The sequence below is a fragment of the Dysidea avara genome, chromosome 8 (assembly GCF_963678975.1).
Source record: "Dysidea avara chromosome 8, odDysAvar1.4, whole genome shotgun sequence".
In the NCBI taxonomy this organism is placed as follows: Eukaryota; Metazoa; Porifera; class Demospongiae; order Dictyoceratida; family Dysideidae; genus Dysidea; species Dysidea avara.
In genome coordinates, this window is record NC_089279.1 from 27803137 (window position 1) to 27828608 (window position 25472).

The 25472-nt window shown below is 37.3% G+C and overlaps 5 protein-coding genes and 1 long non-coding RNA gene across 7 annotated transcripts in view; 5 read left to right on the forward strand and 1 right to left on the reverse strand.

Annotated features, from left to right (window-relative positions):
- The first annotated feature begins 632 nt into the window (after positions 1–632).
- On the forward strand, positions 633–2581 carry LOC136263877 (putative phosphatidylglycerol/phosphatidylinositol transfer protein DDB_G0282107). Its single transcript, XM_066058499.1, has 5 exons — positions 633–792; positions 1090–1188; positions 1571–1699; positions 1752–1804; positions 2321–2581. Exons 1-5 carry the CDS (start codon positions 708–710, stop codon positions 2405–2407), a joined length of 453 nt encoding a protein of 150 aa, XP_065914571.1. The 5' UTR covers positions 633–707; the 3' UTR covers positions 2408–2581.
- Positions 2582–8075: 5494 nt separating this feature from the next.
- Positions 8076–8491, forward strand: LOC136263650 (uncharacterized). The gene is made up of 3 exons (XR_010704730.1): positions 8076–8291; positions 8353–8391; positions 8439–8491. It is a non-coding gene; the product is annotated as an uncharacterized lncRNA (long non-coding RNA).
- A 2423-nt stretch (positions 8492–10914) lies between these two features.
- On the forward strand, positions 10915–12828 carry LOC136263987 (putative phosphatidylglycerol/phosphatidylinositol transfer protein DDB_G0282107). Of its 2 annotated transcripts, none has more exons than XM_066058662.1 (5): positions 10915–11051; positions 11347–11445; positions 11828–11956; positions 12009–12061; positions 12578–12828. In XM_066058662.1, the coding sequence occupies exons 1-5, from the start codon at positions 10967–10969 to the stop codon at positions 12662–12664; spliced, it is 453 nt and encodes a 150-aa protein (XP_065914734.1). In that variant the 5' UTR covers positions 10915–10966; the 3' UTR covers positions 12665–12828. The 2 variants fall into 2 exon arrangements, with proteins under 2 accessions (XP_065914734.1, XP_065914735.1); XM_066058663.1 differs by having other exon boundaries at positions 11930–11956.
- A 3459-nt stretch (positions 12829–16287) lies between these two features.
- Positions 16288–17764, forward strand: LOC136264420 (uncharacterized). Its single transcript, XM_066059148.1, has 10 exons — positions 16288–16371; positions 16426–16530; positions 16577–16643; positions 16708–16884; positions 16941–16973; positions 17029–17172; positions 17241–17307; positions 17358–17419; positions 17552–17597; positions 17652–17764. Exons 4-10 carry the CDS (start codon positions 16831–16833, stop codon positions 17660–17662), a joined length of 417 nt encoding a protein of 138 aa, XP_065915220.1. The 5' UTR covers positions 16288–16371; positions 16426–16530; positions 16577–16643; positions 16708–16830; the 3' UTR covers positions 17663–17764.
- On the forward strand, positions 17607–24347 carry LOC136264419 (uncharacterized). Its single transcript, XM_066059147.1, has 10 exons — positions 17607–17698; positions 17752–17811; positions 17867–17943; positions 17995–18061; positions 18112–18166; positions 18436–18515; positions 23522–23615; positions 23671–23717; positions 23776–23859; positions 23914–24347. The coding sequence occupies exons 1-10, from the start codon at positions 17666–17668 to the stop codon at positions 24247–24249; spliced, it is 933 nt and encodes a 310-aa protein (XP_065915219.1). The 5' UTR covers positions 17607–17665; the 3' UTR covers positions 24250–24347.
- Positions 24348–25353: 1006 nt separating this feature from the next.
- LOC136264907 (uncharacterized) overlaps positions 25354–25472 on the reverse strand; it is a 3321-nt gene continuing 3202 nt past the window's right edge. The window contains exon 11 of the mRNA XM_066059673.1: positions 25354–25458. Coding sequence (XP_065915745.1) covers positions 25402–25458 — 57 coding nt within the window. The 3' untranslated portion in view covers positions 25354–25401. The remainder of the gene's footprint in view (positions 25459–25472) is intronic.

Here is a 25472-nt window from a genome sequence, read left to right on the forward strand (position 1 = left end):
CCATGATTTTCAAAGTTACGTACATACACTGTATACTTTATCTTTAGAACGGAACATGAGACCATTATATGCTGACAATTAATTGGTATGCATATATTCAGTGATGAATTTTCATGCTAACTGTGAGACCAAGATATTACTGGATATTAGCTATATTTTTCATTTTACACATTGTGGTTTAATTATTCACAATAGCTACAATGGAGAAACAGTAATTATGCAAAACAGACAATATTTCAGCCACACTAAACATGAGTTAGTAGTAGTAGTAGTGGTAGTGGTAGTAATAGTAATAGTAATAATAGAGACACAAAATGTTAATGGACTGTATACATATAAAACAAGATTTGAACAATGGCATGGTAACATGCATGATAATATATTCAAGAAAAGACTTGCAAAGAAAGACTAGGCTATAGTTCACTATATAATACAGTTCTACAATTATAATAGCTTGTGAATACTCTTATTGTATATGAATAAAACAATTATGTTGTTGTGCATACTATTATTTTTAATTGGTAAGCTCATTCAACTAGTTAGTTTCATTTTCTATACCATTGATGTTATCTCTGAATTGAGTCCATTCAACTCATGTGTACTGATGTAATTGTGTGTCAAGATACACCAGTATAACATGTTCACTCGGTTCGTAGAGCTGTTTAGTTGACAAGAGTTGATTGAGTTTTGTGGCTATACATATTAAAATGCAAAACCCGCTACTTTTCATTATTCTTCTAATTGTGAAATGCAATGCAGAATTCCAGTTCAAGTGTTGGGCTGAGTCATGCAGTGAGTATACATCTAAATATGTAACCATATGTATAATAGATCTGAGATCAACTTTTGTTTATGATAGCAGGTGTAATAATATGTAGTCATGTCTCTTACATTCTTTTCACTAGCAAGCAACATGCAGTACATTGTATTATGCACTTTTACATAATGTATATGTACACACCGTGTGTGTGTACTAATGTATGCATTTATATTCATACAACATACATGTGTATGCACATGCATATATCAGTATGCAATAAAAGTGGTAGCTATGTAGACAATTATGTGCCTTTACTACCTGTTATGTAGCAAAGCCAAATTCACTAATGCAGAATGTGAAAGTGAACTTCTATCCCAACCCTCCTGTAGAGGGACAAAAGATTACAGGCGAACTGGATGGTACCATAAGTTAGTCTGCATGCAATGCACACTTACTTACACACATACACACACAACACATGCACGCACGTGCGCATGCGCACACACAATCACACTCACACCCATTCAAAAACCATAGAGCTTTATAACAATATGACGGGCCTGCAAAAACAGGGCAGGTGAGCACATAAAATTTTCCTACCTTTTAAACTTTTATGACTCATATTTTTGATGCCATTATGCTATGGCCACACAACTTCCAGCCCTTATTAAACATTTAATTGGCACCTTGCAGAATGCAGATAGCTATTCTATCCTGGTCCTGAGATATGATCTGTTATGTGATGGGGTGTAGCTTGTGCCTACATGTCCTGTTGTTGCAGGCCTGATCACATTTTTCTTTGATACACAGTGGAGAAAGTGACTAGTGGTCGAGTGTATGTAAAGGCATTTTTCAAAAACTTTCCACCACTGAAAGAAACATACGACTTTTGTTATCTTTTGTTATACTTAGACAAAATGCAGTGTCCATTACCAGCAGGTACGTGGCTCAATAAGCAACGTAAGTATACCATACACTATACTCATTGTAGGAGATGTGCACTTCAACTACTCAACATTCCTTAAAACTTCTTCTATACTTCCAGTAAGCTTAATATATTGTCAATGTAATATTAAATGTTTGTTGTAACATGCAAGTGAAATTTGACTGCATTAATATTAAAGTCTTTAAAGCATAATTTCATATTCATAAACACTGTAAATCCTATACAGTACAACCAGCAGACAAAGTCAATTCACATGCATTGGGTATTGAATTTGACATAAGGCTTTCACTACAGATATAAAACCACTGCAAAAGGTTTCACAATTCAGGTAGCTATAGATGTAGACACAGTTATACAGCTACAATGTATTTTCCAAGTTGCAGCTGCCATATTGCTATACATACGTACCATATTATGAGAACCAGTTCACTACTATGTACCTGCACATAAAATAGTCATAGTATATTATACCGTAGTTCATATACAACATGGCTAAAACGAAATTGTGGCATTGGTGGAACCTATAGCTACTATATGCTAAGCTACTATAAAAGAATTGAGATTCATATGAGCAAATCATATAGCCTTGTAGTGAACAATGTTCTACTATACAGGGCAACTACAGTGGAACAGCAACGATAACAAATCAGATGAATGATGAAGTGGTTTGTTTAAAGGGAGGATGTGAGATTACTGGATAATCATCAATAAGCTATTGGCATATTTTCCTTTTTATCAATACTCTGTGTATACTACAGCAGTGTTAGTTGCAGTTTAGGAATAACTCATCTGCTGTTTACATGTTCTAGCAGTCAAGATTTTGGTCATTTATTATTTATTCAATTATTAATTTTATTGTCATGAAATCCTTTGCAAAATACATAATTGGGTAATTAAATAAATGAGTGCATGTCTACTGAGTATTAATAATAATGTAAAATTATTGGCTGTTTGGCTCTTATTAAGGCTTTACAGCACAAGTGCTGAAGGTCTGTAGGACATCTGGTCCTACAGCCTTGGTACATAAAGTGTGTTTGAAAAAGTGAAGAAAGGAGAAAAAAAAATCCATGACTGGACCTGGGCGGCCTCGAACCTGCAGTCATCCGATTAATGCTCAAACGCTTACAGGAGTCTGCCAGGTGGTCAGGATTTTTTCTTCTTGTCAATTTCAAGTATATATATCCATAGGAACTCTAGAGAGTGACTTATCTCAAAGTACCCCTTGTGGAACCAAATGGAAATTAGTTTATTTATTAAGGCTTTACAGCACAAGTGCTGAAGGTCTGTAGGACACCTGGTCCTACAGCCTGTTTAAAATTGGTACATAAAGTGTGTTTGAAAAGGTGAAGAAAGGAGAAAAATAATCCATGACTGGACCTGGGCGGCCTCGAACCTGCAGTCATCCGATTAATGTTCAAACGCTTACAGGAGTCTGCCAGGTGGTCAGGATTTTTTCTTCTTGTCAATTTCAAGTATATATATCCATAGGAACTCTAGAGAGTGACTTATCTCAAAGTACCCCTTGTAGAACCAAATGGAAATTAGTTTATTTATTAAGGCTTTACAGCACAAGTGCTGAAGGTCTGTAGGACACCTGGTCCTACAGCCTGTTCAAAGTTGGCTTAACTGACAGTCTGACACTAGCAGGCATTCAAAGTGTATTTGTGTGTGTGTGTTGCACAGGCATCCCGTTGCTGGTTCACCGGGTGGCAATGGCTGTATTTTGTACAGCTTCCATGGGCTGTGTGTGTGTGTGTGTGTGTGTGTGTGTGTGTGTGTGTGTGTGTGTGTGTGTGTGTGTGTGTGTGTGTGTGCGTGCGTGCACTTGTGTGCGTGTGTGTGTGGCTTAACATAGCCAGTTTTGGTCTATTGACACTAATTGTGTATGGTTAGTGGACTACATACATGGTTGGGTGGTATGAGGAAATGATGGCTAAAATGTAAAACAATATAACTGGGTACTTTATACAATAAATAGCTTGAGCATAATGCCTAATATACTATTTAAAGAATGCACTAATTTTCTTCTAATTATAATTATGTCCATAAATTGTTTTTTATTTATTTTATTTATTAAGGCTTTACAGCACAAGTGCTGAAGGTCTGTAGGACACCTGGTCCTACAACCGTTGTAAAGTTGCTACAGAAAGTGTGTTTGAAAAGGTGGAGAAAGGAGAAAATAAATCCATGACTGGATCTGGGCAGCCTTGAACCTGCAACCATCTGATTAATGCTCGAATGCTTACAGGAGTCTGCCAGGCAGTCAGGATGTTTTGCCAGAAAATGGTTGCTTTATTTAGTTACTTAGGGTATTTATATATAACACTGTGTTTAAATGATGTATTAGGATAATCCATGCACCATTACATTTGCTTTAACTCATCTGTTTTAGGGTATAGCAATAGAAGAATAATCGTTCTACAAATGGCAACAAATTATGTGCCACTTCAAAATTCTTTCAGCTTAATAGTACTCCCAAATAATCAGCTTAAGCTTAACAGCAATACAAAACATAATATGTTATGCATAAGAACTGGCATTCAACTGCAATGGCGGATCCAGGATGGGGCATTTGGGGCAAATGCCCCCCCCCCCCCCCTCCTCCCTGCAACCTTGGTGGAAGAGTCATACTTCTTTTGATAGAAATACTATACACCTTGTCAAACCAAAATCAACTCATGAAAACTGCATATTACCACCATTATTACAAACTCACCTGAAATCAAAGTTAAAACAACTGTCAAACTCTCCTAGCACCTTTGTACATACTAAAAATAATTATCGTGTTGCTGGTGTTTAAGACTTTCATAGCCTTTTAGATAGCTTTTAAGACTTCACAACCATCTGCAAAGGCCATAATGAGAATAGTCAACCTGCTAAGGAGTGATTATTGCTACTTAAAAAGTACAGCAACTAGTGCTCTCCCCAACCACCTACAACTTGTGCCCCTCCCCTTGCCAGCTCCTGGATCCACCCCTGAACTGTACAATGCAGTCATGCAGATATACCTAATGTGCAGATTTTATGGAAATAGTGTGCTTCATTAATAAATACAAACATAAATACAACATAAATACAAACATAAATACAACATAAATACAAAAAGAAAACAAAGCTATACTCATTGAAAGTACTCCGGATGAACAAGTATAGCAACTGGTACAAACTAGTAAACTCAACTTTTCCAAAATGAAAGCTAAGAGCTAAACAAGATTAGGAACTAAACAAGATTTAGGAAAATCTGACTCCCCTCAACTTCAGATTCTCTCCCTAAATCTTCCTACACTCCATTGTCTTTGCTGTCTTTTCTTTCAGATAGCTTTGCAAGAATACATGTTTTTCACTACAGTAGACTCTGAATACGTGTATATAACATCTACACAATTAAAGGAAAGCCATCATTAATGTTAGCACCACCACATCCTTATTCATTTACTCTGCACAGCAGAGAAAGCATTCCTAAAAATGAACACTTCTGTCTTAAGACCTCTGCACCATTTCTCCCCTCTCAAACTTGTCACTTCCACAGTCTTACACACTTTACCAAAATTTAAATAGCTCTTGTTAGCTCTATTAGTATAGTCTTGCTAGACCAGTTGAGAATAGGGAACCAGTAAACATGTACCTAATCCAAAACAGCCAGCTGTAAAAAAAGAGTGCAGCCCTGAGAAAGGCTATGGTGAAAAAAGATGTGAAATCCAAGGTGGCGGCCAAGAAATGGCTGTGATGGTAGGTTAATGGTAAAAATTTTAATAACGGCAATTTAGGTGAATTTTGTGCCGCTTACAAAATTCACCTAAATTGCCGTTATTAAAATTTTTACCATTAACCTACCATCACAACCTTTTCTTGGCCGCCACCTTGGATTTCACATCTTTTTTCACCATAGCCTTTCTCAGGGCCGCACTTTTTTTTTACAGCTGGCTGTTTTGGATTAGATTTCACTTCTTTTTGTATTTGTATACCACAAAGCCGGCCTATGGCCAGCTTTAGGGCTTTTTAACCTGTAATTTTTTCTTTACTACAGGAAGAAGAAAAGATGAAGCAGGGTGATTTCTTTGTAGCTGACCTCTCTGCAAGGTGACCCTTCTAGCTGATCTCTCTACCGGATGACTTGTTTGTAGCTGAACTCTCTACAGGGTGGTTTGTTTGTAGCTGAACTCTCTACAAGGTAACTTCTTCTAGCTGATCTTTCTACAGGGTGATTTGTTTGTAGCTGAATTCTCTACAGGGCGATTTGTATGCAGCTAAACTGCTGAACTCTCTACAATGTAACTTCTTCTAGCTGAACTCTCTACGGGTGGCTTGTTTCTAGCTGATCTCTCTACAGGGTGACTTGTTTCTAGCTGAACTCTCTACAGGGTGATTTGTTTGTAGCTGAACTCTCTACAAGGTAACTTCTTCTAGCTGATCTTTCTACAGGGTGATTTGAATTCTCTACAGGGCAATTTGTTTGCAGCTGAACTCTGTACATGGTAGTTTCTTTGTAGCTGAACTCTCTACAATGTAACTTCTTCTAGCTGAACTCTCTACAGGGTGACTTGTTTCTAGCTGATCTGTCTACAGGGTGACTTGTTTCTAGCTGAACTCTCTACAGGGTGATTTGTTTGTAGCTGAACTCTCTACAAGGTAACTTCTTCTAGCTGATCTTTCTACAAGGTGATTTGTCTGTAGCTGAATTCTCTACAGGGCAATTTGTTTGCTGCTGAACTCTCTACATGGTAGTTTCTTGTAGCTGAACTCTCTACAATGTAACTTCTTCTAGCTGAACTCTCTACAGGGTGACTTGTTTGTAGCTGAACCCTCTACAGGGTGATTTGTTTCTAGCTGAACTCTCTACAAGGTAACTTCTTCTAGCTGATCTTTCTACAGGGTGATTTGTTTGTAGCTGAATTCTCTACAGGGCGATTTGTTTGCTGCTGAACTCTCTACATGGTAGTTTCTTTGTAGTTGAACTCTCTACAATGTAACTTCTTCTAGCTGAACTCTCTACGGGTGACTTGTTTCTAGCTGATCTCTCTACAGGGTGATTTGTTTCTAGCTGAACTATCTACAGGGTGATTTGTTTGTAGCTGAACTCTCTACAATGTAACTTCTTCTAGCTGAACTCTCTACAGGATGACTTGTTTCTAGCTGATCTCTGTACAGGGTGACTTGTTCCTAGCTGAACTCTCTACAGGTGAATTGTTTGCAGCTGAACTCTCTTACATGGTGGTTTCTTTGTAGCTGAACTCTCTACAAAGTGACTTCTTCTAGCTGATGATCTATCTACAGGATGACTTGTTTCTAACTGAACTCTCTACAGTGTGATCTGTTCATAGCGGAACTTTTTACTGGGTGATTTGTTTGCAGCTAAACTCTTTGCATGATTGTTTCTTTGTAATTGAACTCTCTACAAGGTAACTTCTTCTAGCTGATCTCTCTACAGGGCAATTTGTTTGTAGCTGAATTCTCTACAGGGTGATTTATTTCAGCTGAACTCTCTACATGATGGCTTCTTTGTAGCTGAACTCTCTATTAGGCACCTTCTTCTAGCTGTTCTGACTACAGGGTGACTTGTTTGTAGCCGAATTCCCTACAGAATAACTTGCAATGTAATATAACTGAGTAAATTATACATGCAGCTGAATGCTTTATTAGGGTGACTGTTCTATTAGAGTATCTCGATCTCGCATTTGCTGCACATAGTTGCCTTTCGAATCATAACTCAGTGATTTGTAATCCGATTCTTCTGTACTACTGCAAACACTTTCCATGATGATTATTCCAGCTACATACTGATTTTCAGCTCGTTGCTCTAAGCGGTTTGCCTGGTAGACACGAAAACTAATAGTTTTTTTATTCATAAAAATCGATCGCGTAATTTTGACACAGGTTGGGTTTTGTGTCATATCTCCATGGTCTTTATCCCGATTCCTTTCAAACCACAAAAAAGCACTCCTACGATGGTTGCTCCATCTACATATCAATTTTCAACTGATTCCTCCAAGGGGTTTACCCTGTAGGCGTGACAGACCTTCGACCTTATTTTACGCAAATAATCGGTCATAACTCCGTGAATGTTCATCGGATTCCTACCAACGTTGGTACAGAGATCTGCCTTAATGAGCCCTTTAAGTGTGCCAAATTTCAGCCCGATCCGAGCACGCATTCGTGTTTTATGGCGGATTTTGCGAAGTGTGCGAAATGAAGTAGAAGAAAAAAACGAAGAAATTAAAACGAAATTTTGTTCGCTCGTATCTCGGAAATGGCTGGAGCGATTCTCTTCCAATTTGGTATGTAGACTCCCCTAACTAGGCGGCACGTCTCTAGCAAAGTTGGCTCCAATCGGATAAGGGATCACAGAGCTACATAGGTGTGAAAATTGCGTTTTCTTTCTTCCTGTTAATATACTCACGGTGTGGCGCGCCGGCTTCTTGGGCCGCACGACACACTATCGTGTGTCTTGATAAGAAGACAAAGCAAAGGCAATCTAGACCCTCCAGCATGGGATTACTGTGTGAGCCATCTCCTGTGGAGAACAGAGTTCATATAAGACGAAACATCATTGATGAACTGCACTTGATAAAAGCAAGAGTAGATCAGGTGATGTAACTATTTGTACGTATACAATTACAAGCCAAGCCATGTATTTTCTGCAATTTAGATACTTCAGAGTTTTGAGGAAGAGAGTGAATTGTACATGGTAGGGTCTACGTAGAAAATTCACTTATACATAACTCTTTATTACAGCCATCAGCTGCGGCTGTGTCTATTCCTGTAAAGGTGAGTGTTGTATATGTCAGGCCAGACAAACTAATTTGATAGTTTCTCATCCACAAGATGATGCAATGCAATGCTATATGTGTATAGATAGCTGAATCAGGTTGGTCACATGACTCTGAGTGTAATTATATAAATTCCCTAGTTGGTTAAATTAATAGATAAAATGAGAAACTGATGGTTTGGTCTTAAAGTCCCTTTTTTGTTTTATATTTTACAAGGCAAACTGAGGTGAAGTTACCTTGCAGAGAGTTCAGTTACAAAGAAAACACCATGTAGAGAATTCAGCTACAAACAAATCACCCTGTAGAGAGATGAGCTAGAGGAAATTACCTTGTAGAGAGTTCAGCTACAAAGAAACCACCATGTAGAGAGTTCAGCTGCAAAGAAATCACCCTGTAGAAAATTTAGCCACAAACAGATTGCCCTGTAGAAAGATCAGTTAGAAGAAGTTACCTTGTAGAGAGTTCAGCTACAAAGAAACTATTCTGTAAAGAGTTCAGCTGCAAACAAATCACCTGTACAGAATTCAGCTACAAACAAATCTCCCTGTAGAGAGATCAGCTAGAAGAAGTTACCTTGTAGATAGTTCAGCTACAAACAAATCACCCTGTCGAAAGATCAGCTAGAAGAAGTCACCTTGTAGAAAGTTCAGCTACAAACAAACCACCATGTAGAGAGTTCAGCTAGAAGAAGTTACCTTGTAGAGAGTTCAGCTACAAAGAAACCATTCTGTAAAGAGCTCAGCTGCAAACAAATCACCTGTACAGAATTTAGCTACAAACAAATCACCCTGTAGAGAGATCAGCTAGAAGAAATTACCTTGTAGAGAGTTCAGCTACAAATAAACTATTCTGTAAAGAGTTCAGCTGCAAACAAATCACCTGTACAGAATTCAACTACAAACAAATCTTCCTGTAGAGAGATCAGCTAGAAGAAGTTATCTTGTAGATAGTTTAGCTACAAACAAATCACCCTGTAGAGAGATCAGCTAGAAGATATTACCTTGTAGATAGTTCAGCTACAAACAAATCACCCTGTAGAAAGATCAGCTAGAAGAAGTCACCTTGTAGAGAGTTCAGCTACAAACAAACCACCATGTAGAGAGTTCAGCTAGAAGAAGTTACCTTGTAGAGAGTTCAGCTACAAAGAAACCATTCTGTAAAGAGCTCAGCTGCAAACAAATCACCTGTACAGAATTTAGCTACAAGCAAATCACCCTGTAGAGAGATCAGCTAGAAGAAATTACCTTGTAGAGAGTTCAGCTACAAACAATTCACCCTGTAGAGAGAGCAGCTAGAAGATGTCACCTTATAGAGTGTTCAGTTACAAAGAAACCACCATGGAGAGTTCTGTAATAAATATATGTATTATATACATAATTTGTACATTTACTGATAAAATCAGAAATATTTAAAGTACATCTGCTTCATCTTTTCTTCTTTCTGTGGTAAAGAAAAAAGATAGGTTAAAAAAGTCCCAAAGATACAAATACAAAAAGAAGTGAAATCTAATCCAAAACAGCCAAGCTGTAAAAAAGGGTGCGGCCCTCAAAAAGGCTATGGTGAAAAAAGATGTGAAATCCAAGGTGGCGGCCAAGAAATGGCTGTGATGGTAGGTTAATGGTAAAAATTTTAATAACAACAATTCAGGTGAATTTTGTGCCAAGTTTTTGAAGGCCGCACTCTTTTTTTACAGCTTGGCTGTTTTGGATTAGATAATTATTAGCAGTGCAACTATTGTTAGCTAGCAAGGAATACTATGGAGTTATATATATGCAATAGTATAGCTCCATGATTTTCAAAGTTACGTACATACACTGTATACTTTATCTTTAGAACGGAACATGAGACCATTATATGCTGACAATTAATTGGTATGCATATATTCAGTGATGAATTTTCATGCTAACTGTGAGACCAAGATATTACTGGATATTAGCTATATTTTTCATTTTACACATTGTGGTTTAATTATTCACAATAGCTACAATGGAGAAACAGTAATTATGCAAAACAGACAATATTTCAGCCACACTAAACATGAGTTAGTAGTAGTAGTAGTGGTAGTGGTAGTAATAGTAATAGTAATAATAGAGACACAAAATGTTAATGGACTGTATACATATAAAACAAGATTTGAACAATGGCATGGTAACATGCATGATAATATATTCAAGAAAAGACTTGCAAAGAAAGACTAGGCTATAGTTCACTATATAATACAGTTCTACAATTATAATAGCTTGTGAATACTCTTATTGTATATGAATAAAACAATTATGTTGTTGTGCGTACTATTATTTTTAATTGGTAAGCTCATTCAACTAGTTAGTTTCATTTTCTATACCATTGATGTTATCTCTGAATTGAGTCCATTCAACTCATGTGTACTGATGTAATTGTGTGTCAAGATACACCAGTATAACATGTTCACTCGGTTCATAGAACTGTTTAGTTGACAAGAGTTGATTGAGTTTTGTGGCTATACATATTAAAATGCAAAACCCGCTACTTTTCATTATTCTTCTAATTGTGAAATGCAATGCAGAATTCCAGTTCAAGTGTTGGGCTGAGTCATGCAGTGAGTATACATCTAAATATGTAACCATATGTATAATAGATCTGAGATCAACTTTTGTTTATGATGGCAGGTGTAATAATATGTAGTCATGTCTCTTACATTCTTTTCACTAGCAAGCAACATGCAGTACATTGTATTATGCACTTTTACATAATGTATATGTACACACTGTGTGTGTGCTAATGTATGCATTTATATTCATACAACATACATGTGTATGCACATGCGTATATCAGTATGCAATAAAAGTGGTAGCTATGTAGACAATTATGTGCCTTTACTACCTGTTATGTAGCAAAGCCAAATTCACTAATGCAGAATGTGAAAGTGAACTTCTATCCCAACCCTCCTGTAGAGGGACAAAAGATTACAGGCGAACTGGATGGTACCATAAGTTAGTCTGCATGCAATGCACACTTACTTACACACATACACACACAACACATGCACGCACGTGCGCATGCGCACACACAATCACACTCACACCCATTCAAAAACCATAGAGCTTTATAACAATATGACGGGCCTGCAAAAACAGGGCAGGTGGGCACATAAAATTTTCCTACCTTTTAAACTTTTATGACTCATATTTTTGATGCCATTATGCTATGGCCACACAACTTCCAGCCCTTATTAAACATTTAATTGGCACCTTGCAGAATGCAGATAGCTATTCTATCCTGGTCCTGAGATATGATCTGTTATGTGATGGAGTGTAGCTTGTGCCTACATGTCCTGTTGTTGCAGGCCTGATCACATTTTTCTTTGATACACAGTGGAGAAAGTGACTAGTGGTCGAGTGTTTGTAAAGGCATTTTTCAAAAACTTTCCACCACTGAAAGAAACATACGACTTTTGTTATCTTTTGTCATACTTAGACAAAATGCAGTGTCCATTACCAGCAGGTACGTGGCTCAATAAGCAACGTAAGCATACCATACACTATACTCATTGTAGGAGATGTGCACTTCAACTACTCAACATTCCTTAAAACTTCTTCTATACTTCCAGTAAGCTTAATATATTGTCAATGTAATATTAAATGTTTGTTGTAACATGCAAGTGAAATTTGACTGCATTAATATTAAAGTCTTTAAAGCATAATTTCATATTCATAAACACTGTAAATCCTATACAGTACAACCAGCAGACAAAGTCAATTCACATGCATTGGGTATTGAATTTGACATAAGGCTTTCACTACAGATATAAAACTACTGCAAAAGGTTTCACAATTCAGGTAGCTATAGATGTAGACACAGTTATACAGCTACAATGTATTTTCCAAGTTGCAGCTGCCATATTGCTATACATACGTACCATATTATGAGAACCAGTTCACTACTATGTACCTGCACATAAAATAGTCATAGTATATTATACCGTAGTTCATATACAACATGGCCAAAACGAAATTGTGGCATTGGTGGAATCTATAGCTACTATATGCTAAGCTACTATAAAAGAATTGAGATTCATATGAGCAAATCATATAGCCTTGTAGTGAACAATGTTCTACTATACAGGGCAACTACAGTGGAACAGCAACGATAACAAATCAGATGAATGATGAAGTGGTTTGTTTAAAGGGAGGATGTGAGATTACTGGATAATCATCAATAAGCTATTGGCATATTTTCCTTTTTATCAATACTCTGTCTATACTACAGCAGTGTTAGTTGCAGTTTAGCATAACTCATCTGCTGTTTACATGTTCTAGCAGTCAAGATTTTGGTCATTTATTATTTATTCAATTATTAATTTTATTGTCATGAAATCCTTTGCAAAATACATAATTGGGTAATTAAATGAGTGCATGTCTACTGAGTATTAATAATAATGTAAAATTATTGGCTGTTTGGCCTTTATTAAGGCTTTACAGCACAAGTGCTGAAGGTCTGTAGGACACCTGGTCCTACAGCCTGTTCAAAGTTGGCTTAACTGACAGTCTGACACTAGCAGGCATTCAAAGTGTATTTGTGTGTGTGTGTTGCACAGGCATCACGTTGCTGGTTCACCGGGTGGCAATGGCTGTGTTTTGTACAGCTTCCATGGGCTCTGTGTGTGTGTGTGTGTGTGTGTGTGTGTGTGTGTGTGTGTGTGTGCATGCACTTGTGTGCATGTGTGTGTGGCTTAATATAGCCAGTTTTGGTCTATTGACACTAATTGTGTATGGTTAGTGGACTACATACATGGTTGGGTGGTATGAGGAAATGATGGCTAAAATGTAAAACACTATAACTGGGTACTTTATACAATAAATAGCTTGAGCATAATGCCTAATATACTATTTAAAGAATGCACTAATTTTCTTCTAATTATAATTATGTCTATAAATTGTTTTTTATTTATTTTATTATTAAGGCTTTACAGCACAAGTGCTGAAGGTCTGTAGGACACCTGGTCCTACAACCGTTGTAAAGTTGCTACGGAAAGTGTGTTTGAAAAGGTGGAGAAAGGAGAAAATAAATCCATGACTGGATCTGGGCAGCCTTGAACCTGCAACCATCTGATTAATGCTCGAATGCTTACAGGAGTCTGCCAGGCAGTCAGGATGTTTTGCCAGAAAATGGTTGCTTTATTTAGTTATTTAGGGTATTTATATATAACACTGTGTTTAAATGATGTATTAGGATAATCCATGCACCATTACATTTGCTTTAACTCATCTGTTTTAGGGTATAGCAATAGAAGAATAATCATTCCACAAATGGCAACAAATTATGTGCCACTTCAAAATTCTTTCAGCTTAATAGTACTCCCAAACAATCAGCTTAAGCTTAAAAGCAATACAAAACATAATATGTTATGCATAAGAACTGGCATTCAACTGCAATGGCGGATCCAGAATGGGGCATTTGGGGCAAATTCCCCCCCCCCCCCCCTCCTCCCTGCAACCTTGGTGGAAGAGTCATACTTCTTTTGATAGAAATACTATACACCTTGTCAAACCAAAATCAACTCATGAAAACTGCATATTACCACCATTATTACAAACTCACCTGAAATCAAAGTTAAAACAACTGTCAAACTCTCCTAGCACCTTTGTACATACTAAAAATAATTATCGTGTTGCTGGTGTTTAAGACTTTCATAGCCTTTTAGATAGCTTTTAAGACTTCACAACCATCTGCAAAGGCCATAATGAGAATAGTCAACCTGCTAAGGAGTGATTATTGCTACTTAAAAAGTACAGCAACTAGTGCTCTCCCCAACCACCTACAACTTGTGCCCCTCCCCTTGCCAGCTCCTGGATCCACCCCTGAACTGTACAATACAGTCATGCAGATATACCTAATGTGCAGATTTTATGGAAATAGTGTGCTTCATTAATAAATACAACATAAATACAACATAAATACAAACATAAATACAACATAAATACAAAAAGAAAACAAAGCTATACTCATTGAAAGTGCTCCAGATGAACAAGTATAGCAACTGGTACAAACTAGTAAACTCAACTTTTCCAAAATGAAAGCTAAGAGCTAAACAAGATTAGGAACTAAACAAGATTTAGGAAAATCTGACTCCCCTCAACTTCAGATTCTCTCCCTAAATCTTCCTACACTCCATTGTCTTTGCTGTCTTTTCTTTCAGATAGCTTTACAAGAATACATGTTTTTCACTACAGTAGACTCTGAATACGTGTATATAACATCTACACAATTAAAGGAAAGCCATCATTAATGTTAGCACCACCACATCCTTATTCATATACTCTGCACAGCAGAGAAAGCATTCCTAAAAATGAACACTTCTGTCTTAAGACCTCTGCACCATTTCTCCCCTCTCAAACTTGTCACTTCCACAGTCTTACACACTTTACCAAAATTTAAATAGCTCTTGTTAGCTCTATTAGTATAGTCTTACTAGACCAGTTGAGAATAGGGAACCAGTAAACATGTACAAGAAGAAGACAAAGCAAAGACAATTCAGACCCTCCAGCATGGGATTGCTGCGTGAGCCATCTCCTGTGGAGAACAGAGTTCATATAAGACGAAACATCATTGATGAACTGCACATGATAAAAGCAAGAGTAGATCAGGTGATGTAACTATTTGTACATATACAACTACAAGCCAAGCCAAGTATTTTCTGCAATTTAGATACTTCAGAGTTTTGAGGAAGAGAGTGAATTGTACATGGTAGGGTCTACGTAGAAAATTCACTTATACATAACTCTTTATTACAGCCATCAGCTGCGGCTGTGTCTATTCCTGTAAAGGTGAGTGTTGTATATGTCAGGCCAGACAAACTAATTTGATAGTTTCTCATCCACAAGATGATGCAATGCAATGCTATATGTGTATAGATAGCTGAATCAGGTTGGTCACATGACTCTGAGTGTAATTATATAAATTCCCTAGTTGGCTAAATTAATAGATAAAATGAGAAACTGATGGTGTGGTCTTAAAGTCCCTTTTTTGTTTTATATTTTACAAGGCATTAGAAAATCTCTTCAAGAAGCTTGAAGCACTGGGAGCTAGAAGAGAAAAGGTAAGAAACATTTGAATACCATGCAAGTACTGTCATTGACTAGTGTGTTTGTTTGTAGGAATTATCCTCAGTAAAAGAAGTAAGTTTAACTATATATAAAATTCAGCTGGAGCCAAGTTCCAGCTGGATCAGTTTGTTTAACCACATGGGTCTACATTTTCATGATGAATTCATTTAGTTTTTCAAGAAATGTTTAGAAAGATTCTTTGATGAGGTAAGTGTGTAAGCATTTGTAACTTGTGATAGCGCAAGTGTGAAATAACACGGCTGCGGCTGCAGAACTCAACTATAGTACAAATGAACACCACATTCCTGATATAAATGAATTAGTGTAAGTATTAAAGGAATACACAACCTTAAGGATGTACATGTCATGTTTGTACATGTGCACAACTTAATATATGTAGGTCTGCGATTCAGAATGCATTTCAAATGGTACAACAACTGAAAACCCTCAATGCTCAACTAGTTGCTAAGATGTCTAATGCTCTTAGGTAAGCCATTTTTATATACATATACTATATACGTTAGTAACCTCTAACTTTTAGAAGAAAAGATTTGCAGTCACAAGGAAATGGTAATGGTTATAAGTAGCTACATGCTTGTATCACAAGCCACGTAACGCTATTGTGCATATATGGGATCCGAATATTCTATACATAACAGGAGACAGTGGAATGCATAACAGAGATCAAATACTCACTATGTATACAAACAAGGCTGTAAAGTGTGGCAGGTAGTACTATGTAATCATCTACACACTTGTATGTCTAAAGTTCATATGCATAAGCTGGAGAAAACCATCAAAGGCAGGACTGAGGTGAGAACTTCTTTCAAAATGGAATACCACTTTTAATGCTTGCACACACTGTAGGAGCTTGAGAGTTTAAAGACTCACAACTCATATTTGATGCAAAGAAATGAAACAGACAAATCCAAACTAAGTGAAATAGAAATATCAAACAGAGAACTTGTAGAGGCTAGTACCTCTACAAAAGATTTGTGCATTATGTTGAATACATTAGACTGTTCAGAAGTTGAGGACAGAGCTCACTAAAGCATAACGCTGCCAGACATACGTCTACCCCTCAGGTGTGTAGGTATACATTGCAGTAATTCCAACTTATTTTGCTAATTTTCTTACTTTTATGTATAGCAAGTCAACCATCATGCAAATTCAATCCATGCTGCATCAAGACAATTGAGTCAAGCAGATAAAAATGAGACCACACACGCTGGAGCCTCACAAACAGAAGCTGCATCACATAGTAAGACTATAATGGTCCCCTCTACTAGCACAACCAATCAACAAAAAGAAGAAAAGGAAGAACAAGTTAGTGACTTTTGAATCACAAAACGTAACGTTTTGTTCTCAATATGTGTACGTAGTTACCTACTGCTGTTGCCTCTAAGAAACAAAGTGTAAGAGGCATAAATCATTTTATTTCCAATTACAAGTTACCTCATGTATACACAGTCAACAAAACATACATCTAGACTACTGGAACAACAGCTTAACACTATGGAAGAGTTACTGATGCAAGGGCAGAAAAAAATGAATGCTGTTGAGAAGGAAATAGCGGAACTCACTAATACGACTGATGAAACTTTAAGCCACAAAGTAAAATGTCTTTAAGTGATGTATGCAACACAGCAAAGGTATATAACATTATATCCTTCACATTGTAGTACAGAGAACAGTACAATTGTTTGTGTGAAGCAGTGGATGTGATAATGATTTTATTGGGAAGAGAAGGTACTCAATTCCATGTGGTGTGTGCATTATCAATATAACTACATCCACAGGATCAGAGAAATTGATGATGACTTTAAGTAATGCTGCTCCTAACAATATTTTTGGTGATAAGGTTAGCTGCATGTTATGCAACTTTCACTTTAAGTTTGCAAGACATTTTTCCTTGTGCACCATGGCTGAAAGTATGCTTTCATCAACTGAAAGTTACACAACTATTAATTTTACTTGAACATTTTTGTTACAGAAACTGGTTATTCCAATCAATAACTTGGCTGATGTCATCAAAAGTGGTCAGTATAGTAGCACTATACACTTTATAACAAATCCTAATTTAAACCTTTTAGCTGTTTCTTGAGTCATGTTAGAATTAAAGTTGTTTATTAAGCTAAAGGTAATTGCATTTAAATGTGTAGCATAATGGTATGATTTCAGTGGATGCATCAGAGAAAACTAGCTGCCATACCAAATAAAAGAACTTTGCTGACAAGTGAGGACGCTAAAAAGGTAATTTTGGATAAACAAGTGTAGTGATATTTCATGTGAGCAACTGTACTAATAGAGTATTAATGAACTGCAAAAATGGCTGGACAAAGAGCTAAAAGGAATTGATGAAGAAATCATAGGATCTGTACAGCAGTAAGAGTAAAGTAAGGAGGTGGTTTCCATTATAGAAATACACTTGTATAGTTATGAAGAACACAAGAAGGAAATTGAAACTACACAAGTAGCATACTTTGATCAGCTCTCAAAGAAGGTGAGTAGAACTATTGTATTACACAGACCAATGCTATACTCGTATCAAAGGTTGATGGTACTATCCAAAAACTATACAAATCAATGGAGAAGCTTGAGGTTCCAGGTAATAAAATAAAAGTGTGCACAACACACAGCAGTAGATCCATGGGAGAGCTGCATGCATAGAACCATCCCAAACAAGACTAGTATACACATCTTTGGACAATTTTTTAAAGCATTTATGTATTTTACCATCCTTTATGGTAAATTTATCTCCCTGAACCCTTCATATTACCAAGTACTGACTATTCTGCACCTATGCTTCTGAGTGGAACTCCCATACTAAAAGCCTGGATCGGCCACTGCAACATTACTTGTATTAAATTGTTATAGATGAAATAGAGTCAATGCTGGGAAACATCCTCGCCACAGTAGAGCAACTAAATGACAATCCTGCACCCAAACATAAACCTGTAAGCTACTATATCTGTTACAATAATTGTATGCAAATGCTGTGCACTACAATTATGTGCTACTGTCATGTTACTATATAGTGCATGTCACCAAATTTGTGACAAGATGTCTTTCACACACAGTCATGTCTCACTTTCCAACTTTGACAATGCATATCTACAAAGTGAGAAAAGCCATTGCTTTCTGAGGTATATATTTAGAACTTAGCTACAATATATAAATAATCAATGGAGAAATTTCCGGTTTCTGTGTTTTACAGAAACAAAATTATGATCTTTCAAATTTGCAGTGTTGCATGTGTGTGTGGAAGACTATTGATTGCAAATCCAGTTAACATATTCTGGTAGTATGTATGTACATAGCGACATATATACAATATATGTATGCGAGTTCTGTCATGTATTATTATATCTAATCAAAAACAGCCAAGCTGTAAAAAAAGGTGCGGCCCCCATAAAGGCCATGGTGAAAAAAGTTGTGAAATCCAAGGTGGCGGCCAAGAAATGGCTGTGATGGTAGGTTAATGGTTACATTTTAATAACAACAATTCAGGTGAATTTGGTGCCAAGACCAAGCGGCACAAAATTCACCTGAATTGCCGTTATTAAAATGTAACCATTAACCTACCATCACAGCCATTTCTTGGCCGCCACCTTGGATTTCACAACTTTTTTCACCATGGCTTTTTTGGGGGCCGCACCTTTTTTTACAGCTTGGCTGTTTTTGATTAGATATCACTTCTTTTTGTATTTGTATACTGCAAAGCCGGCCTATGGCTGGCTTAGGGGCTTTTTTAACCCATGTGTTTTTTTCTTTACCACAGGAAGAAGAAAAGAACTTAAAGAAGAATTTTAGTACTTCAATTATTTTTGATTTTATTAGTACTTATACAAATTATATACATATATTTATTACATGCTCATTATTCCCCACAGGATTTTTTTTGCAGCTGATCTCTCTACTGGGTGACTTGAAATGTATTTGAACTATATACAGGATGGTTTCTTTGTAGCTGAACTCTCTACAGGTGATTTGTTTGCAGCTAAACTCTCTACATGGTGGTATCTTTATAGCCGAACTCTCTACATGATGGTTTCTTTGTAGCTGAACTCTCTATAAGGTGACTTCGTCTAGCTGAACTCTCTACAGGGTGATTTTTTTTGTAGCTGAACTCTCTGCAGGGTGATTTGTTTGCAGCTGAACTCTCTACATGATGGTTCCTTTGTAGCTGAACTCTCTACAAGGTGACTTCGTCCAGCTGATCTCTCTACGGGGTGATTTGTTTCTAGCTGAACTCTCTACAGGTGAATTGTTTGCAGCTAAACTCTCTACATGGTGGTTTCTTTGTAGCTGAACTCTCTACAAGGTAACTTCTTCTCTACAGGGTGATTTGTTGTAGTTGAATTCTCTACAAGGTGGTTTGTATGAGGCTGAACTCTCTACATGGCGGTTTCTTTGTAGCTGAACTCTCTACAGAGTGATTTGTTTGCAGCTGAACTCTCTACATGATGGTTTCTTTGTAACTGAACACTCTATAAGGTGACTTCTTCTAGCTGATCTTTCTACAGGGTGAATTATTGTAGCTGAACTATCTACAAGGTAATTTCTTCTAGCTGATCTCTATACAGGATGATTTGTTTGTAGATGAATTCTGTACAGGTGGTTTCTTTGTAGCTGAACTCTGTACATGATGGTTTCTTTGTAGCTAAACTCTTTACAAGGTGACTTCTTCTAGCTGAACTCTCTACGGGGTAATTTCTTTGTAGCTGAACTCTCTATAATATGGTTTCTTTGTAAATGAACTCTCTACAAGGTAACTTCTTCTAGCTGATCTTTCTACTGGGTGATTTGTTTGCAGCTGAACTCTCCACATGGTGGTTTCTTTGTTGCTGAACTCTCCACAAGGTGAATTCTTCTACCTGATCTCTCTACAGGATGATTTGTTTGTAACTGAACTCTGTACAAGTGCGTTTTTGTGGGTGATCTCACTGCAGGTTGATTTGTTTGTAGCTGAACTCACTAAAGGGTGATTTTGCTTGTAGCTGAACTCCTTGCATTGTACCTAGTTTCTAGCTGATCTCTCTACAGGGTGATTTGTTTGTAGCTGATCTCTCTACAAGTTGATTTGTGTGTAGCTGATCTCTCTGCAGGTTGATTAATTTGCAGCCGATCTCTCTACAAGGTAATTTGTTTGTAGCTGAACTGTCTATAAAGTGATTTATTTGTAGCTGATCTCTCTGCAGGTTGATTTGTTTTAGCTGAACTCTCTACAGGGTGATTTACTTGTAGCTGAACTCCTTACATTGTGACTAGTTTCTAGCTGATCTCTCTACAGGGTGATTTGTTTGTAGCTGATCTCTCTACAAGTTGATTTGTGTGTAGCTGATCTTTCTACTGGTTGATTTGTTTGTAGCCGATCTCTCTACAGGGTAATTTGTTTGTAGCTGAACTCTGTACAAGGTGCTTGTTTGTAGGTGATCTCACTGCAGGTTGATTTTTTTGTAGCTGAACTCACTAAAGGGTGATTTGCTTGTAGCTGAACTCCTTACATTGTGTCCAGTTTCTAGCTGATCTCTCTACAGAGTGATTTGTTTGTAGCTGAACTCTCTATAAGGTGATTTATTTGTAGCTGAACTCCTTACATTGTGTGTAGTTTCTAGCTGATCTCTCTACAGGGTGATTTGTTTGTAATTGATCTCTCTACAAGTTGATTTGTGTGTAGCTGATCTCTCTGCAGGTTGATTTGTTTGTAGCCGATCTCTCTATAGGGTAATTTGTTTGTAGCTGATCTCTCTATAAGGTGATTTGTTTGTAGTTGATCTCTCTGCAGGTTGATTTGTTTTAGCTGAACTCTCTACAGGCTGATTTGTTTGTAGCCGATCTCTCTACAGGGTAGTTTGTTTGTAGCTGAACTCTCTACAAGTTGATTTGTGTGTAGCTGATCTCTCTGCAGGTTGATTTGTTTGTAGCCGATCTCTCTACAGGGCAATTTGTTTGTAGCTGATCTCTCTACAGGGTGATTTTTTTGTAGCTGACCTCTCTTCAGGGTGATTTGTTTCTAGCTGATTGCTCTACAGGTTGATTTGTTTGTAGATGAACTCTCTACAGGGTAATTTGCTTGTAGCTGAACTCCTTACTTTGTGTCTAGTTTGTCTCTGCAGGGTGATTTGTTTGTAGCTGAACTCCTTACATTGTGTGTAGTTTCTAGCTGATCTCTCTACAGGGTGATTTGTTTGTAGCTGATCTCTCTACAAGTTGATTTGTGTGTATATAGCTTATCTCTCTGCAGGTTGATTTGTTTGTAGCCGATCTCTCTACAGGTAATCTGTTTGTAGCTGAACTCTCTATAAGGTGATTTGTTTGTAGCTGATCTCTCTGCAGGTTGATTTGTTTTAGCTGAACTCTCTACAGGGTGATTGCTTGTAGCTGAACTCCTTACATTGTGTGTAGTTTCTAGCTGATCTCTCTGCAGGTTGATTTGTTTGTAGCCGATCTCTCTACAGGTAATCTGTTTGTAGCTGAACTCTCTATAAGGTGATTTGTTTGTAGCTGATCTCTCTGCAGGTTGATTTGTTTTAGCTGAACTCTCTACAGGGTGATTGCTTGTAGCTGAACTCCTTACATTGTGTCTAGTTTCTAGCTGATGTCTCTACAGGGTGATTTTTTGTAGCTGAACTCTCTTCAGGGTGATTTGTTTCTAGCTGATCTCTCTACAGGTAGATTTGTGTTGATTTGTTCATTGCTGATCGCTCTAAAGGTAATTGATTTGTTGCAGTTGAACACCCTGCAAAGTGTTTTGTTTGTAGCTGATCACTCTAAAGGGTAATTTGTTTGTAGCTGAACTCTCTCCACAGTGACTTGTGTGTTGCTGAATTCTGTGTAACTGAATTCTCTAGAGAGTGACTTAATTGTAGCTGAATTCTCTACACAGTGCATGACTTGTTTATAGCTGAACTTTCTTCAGTGTGACTTGTAATGTTCTGAATCTCTATAGTGGTATATTTGCTTAACTCTCCACATGGTGACTGTCTTCTTGCTGAACTGTCTATAAGATTAACTGTTTGCAGCTGAACTCCCTACAGAATAACTTGTGATGTAATAAAATTCTATAATGGAGTAAATAAATTAGCCGAATGCTCTATTAGGGTGACTGTTCTATTAGAGTATCTCGATCTCGCATTTGCTACACGGAGTTGGCTTTCGAATCATAACTCAGTGGTTTGTAATCCGATTCTTCTGTACTACTGCAAGGACTTTCTATGAAGATTATTCCAGCTATACACCGATTTTCAGCTCATTGCTCTAAGCGGTTTGCCTAGTAGGCGTGAAAACTAATACTTTTTTATTCATAAAAATCGATCGCGTAATTGTGACACAGGTTGGGTTTTGTGTCATATCTCCGTGGTCTTTATCTCGATTCCTTTCAAACCACCAAAAGGCACTCCTACGATGGTTACTCCATATACATAGCAATTTTCAACTCATTCCATGAAGCGGTTTACCCTGTAGGCGTGACAACAAATCGATCTTGTTTTACGCGAATAATCGGTAATAACTCCTGAACCATTCATCGGATTTGTACCAAATTTGATGCTAGGATTCGCCTTTGGACTCCCTTTCGGTGTGCCAAATTTCAAGGCGATCGGAGTACGCGTTTGCTTGTTATAGCAATTTTTGCAAGTGTGCGAAAAGACGAAGAAGAAGAAGAAAAAAAAAAAACCAAGAAAAAAAAACGAAACTTTGGCAGCTCGTATCTCGGAAATGGCTGGAGCGATTTCCTTCAAATTTGGAATGTAGACTCCCTTGGCTGGCGGGCAACTGTGTAGCAAATTTGGTTCCAATCAGATAAGTGATCACCGAGATACAAAGGTGTGAAAATGACGTTTTCGTTCTTCCTGTCAATATACTCACGGTGTGGCGCGCCGGCTTCTTGGGCCGCACGACACACTACCGTGTGTCTTGATATTACAGTCATGTACAATGTATCCCCCTTTTGAATTTACAGCACACAAGCTCTATGGAAAGCACTGAAGAAGAAATAGTTGCAACAAATGTAGTGAGAGGAAATGCTAACTGGCTAAGCACACTCTCTATTCCAGGCTAGTAATGTATATACTAGATATGAATGGTGCACAGTGTGTTGTGTGTATACAGCAATTGATGCAATTAGGAAAAATGTGGCTGGTCACTTGAGGACAAAGGTACACGTATGTACATTGTCCACATAAATATGCAGTGTTGGACCTGTATTATTCATAGCATGGAGTTAACATTAGCACAACCTCATGGAGGACGAAGGCCTACAAAAAGAAAGAAAGACCACAACCAAGTCATCAGGAAAATGTATGTATATGGAGTTTAAGAAAAATGCATGCTGTTTGATGAATTGTTTGTTAGACACCAAGCAGAAAATTTCTAATGCCTTCATTAGCAAATCGCGTGGACTTTAGCGCAAATAGCAATTTCAATTTCAGCAATCAACCACCTTCAAAGTCACCTTCAGAAGCTGTTCACTTACCAACTATACACAAACAGCAACCAAGAAGGTTTTCAGAAGTTCTTCAGCAGACAATGTATCCTTATGCAACCAGGCACACTCCAGCTACAACTAATGCCACAAGAATATTTGCTCGTAAAATGTCTCAAAAACAACAGAAGGTGACACATACTCTTCCACATGTAGAGAACACAACTAAACTCACAGGACCCAAAACAGAAAGACTACGACACTGATTGTGTATATATGTCACTTTAGTAACTCACTGCTAATATTCATATTGTATACACTATTTTGTTATGTACTAAATCTACAGTAAATCAAGGCACATGGTAGTGTGTTATATGGCCCAAGAAGTCGGCACATCACACCATGCAGTGATTTCTTGGTCACCATGCATCTTTCATTTCACAACTTTTTCACTATGCATGGATTTTTAGGGACGATACCTTTGCAGCTTGGTATAGAATGCATATATAATGCACATCAATTCCACAGCTATTATGGTAATGAAACGAATATTTCACTGTGGCCACTGCACATGCACATGAAATAAAATGTCAGAATTCATATAATAGTAATATAATTATGTATTCATTCATGCCATACTAGCATTTATTGTCCACCTGTATGTAGGAATGAAATGTGTCAATGCCCAAGTAAATGTGACAAGTTACCTTCTTTGCCGTTTAATATCACAGCTAAAGTAATAGGTTTGCTTCCCTGTATACTAAGTGATACCTGTTACACCCAAAAGTCTCCTTTGCCATTCAAAAGTACTCACAATGCCATCTAATCTACATATATACACCCTGTAAATAACTCCCTGATCCTTCAATTTTGGTTAGGTCTCCCATGGCAGACAGAGTCCTTGTATATAACTACCAAATCCACAACCATCAGATGATGGTGGTGGATAGACCGATCAGTTACACGTATGTACATGGGAGAAAGATTGGTGACAAGTAGGTTAGAGGTGAGCTAACTACATTAATGATGTTTCAACTTGCAACGAAGGACTTCAGGATGTGTGATAATTGTAGCTTTATTTCCTTTACTAGCTATCATTGTGAAACTGTTTATGGTCTCTAAATCAGGCAATGAAGAATGCTTATTTAGTTAAATTTGCACTGTTGAGCTTGTAATTTTCAGTAAGATGATAAAATGATAGCAACCATTATATAGTCACAAAGCGTGTGTACCTGATATATTCATTGTGTGATGAATTACCAGTGATTTGTGTGGCTATTGTATCCATTAATATAGTGACATATCAGATGTTATTTGGTTAAATTACTGATATTGGTGGTGGTGTAGTCTTGTTTGTAGTAGTTAGGTGTTTGCTGTCATAAGGTGTTAAGACTAATGGCTGTTTAGTGACATTTTTGCTAGCTGTCAGTTGATGCATTTTCTCCTTCCAAAAACAGCTTTAAAGTTTGACGTTTCTTAAGCATAACAT

Bases quoted from the DNA above. Each gene is read 5' to 3' on its own strand.
- LOC136263877 (XM_066058499.1), top strand. From the start codon at position 708: ATGCAAAACCCGCTACTTTTCATTATTCTTCTAATTGTGAAATGCAAT. The intron at 793-1,089 runs GTGAGTATACAT...CCTGTTATGTAG, and splicing joins GTGTTGGGCTGAGTCATGCA to CAAAGCCAAATTCACTAATG. The intron at 1,700-1,751 runs GTACGTGGCTCA...TACTCATTGTAG, and splicing joins GCAGTGTCCATTACCAGCAG to GAGATGTGCACTTCAACTAC.
- LOC136263987 (XM_066058662.1), top strand. From the start codon at position 10,967: ATGCAAAACCCGCTACTTTTCATTATTCTTCTAATTGTGAAATGCAAT. The intron at 11,446-11,827 runs GTTAGTCTGCAT...TTTGATACACAG, and splicing joins CGAACTGGATGGTACCATAA to TGGAGAAAGTGACTAGTGGT. The intron at 12,062-12,577 runs GTAAGCTTAATA...TCTACTATACAG, and splicing joins AAACTTCTTCTATACTTCCA to GGCAACTACAGTGGAACAGC.
- LOC136264420 (XM_066059148.1), top strand. From the start codon at position 16,831: ATGGTCCCCTCTACTAGCACAACCAATCAACAAAAAGAAGAAAAGGAA. The intron at 16,974-17,028 runs GTAAGAGGCATA...ATGTATACACAG, and splicing joins TTGCCTCTAAGAAACAAAGT to TCAACAAAACATACATCTAG. The intron at 17,173-17,240 runs GTAAAATGTCTT...TTCACATTGTAG, and splicing joins ATGAAACTTTAAGCCACAAA to TACAGAGAACAGTACAATTG.
- LOC136264419 (XM_066059147.1), top strand. From the start codon at position 17,666: ATGTTAGAATTAAAGTTGTTTATTAAGCTAAAG. The intron at 17,812-17,866 runs GTAATTTTGGAT...CTGTACTAATAG, and splicing joins CAAGTGAGGACGCTAAAAAG to AGTATTAATGAACTGCAAAA. The intron at 23,718-23,775 runs GTACACGTATGT...TATTATTCATAG, and splicing joins CTGGTCACTTGAGGACAAAG to CATGGAGTTAACATTAGCAC.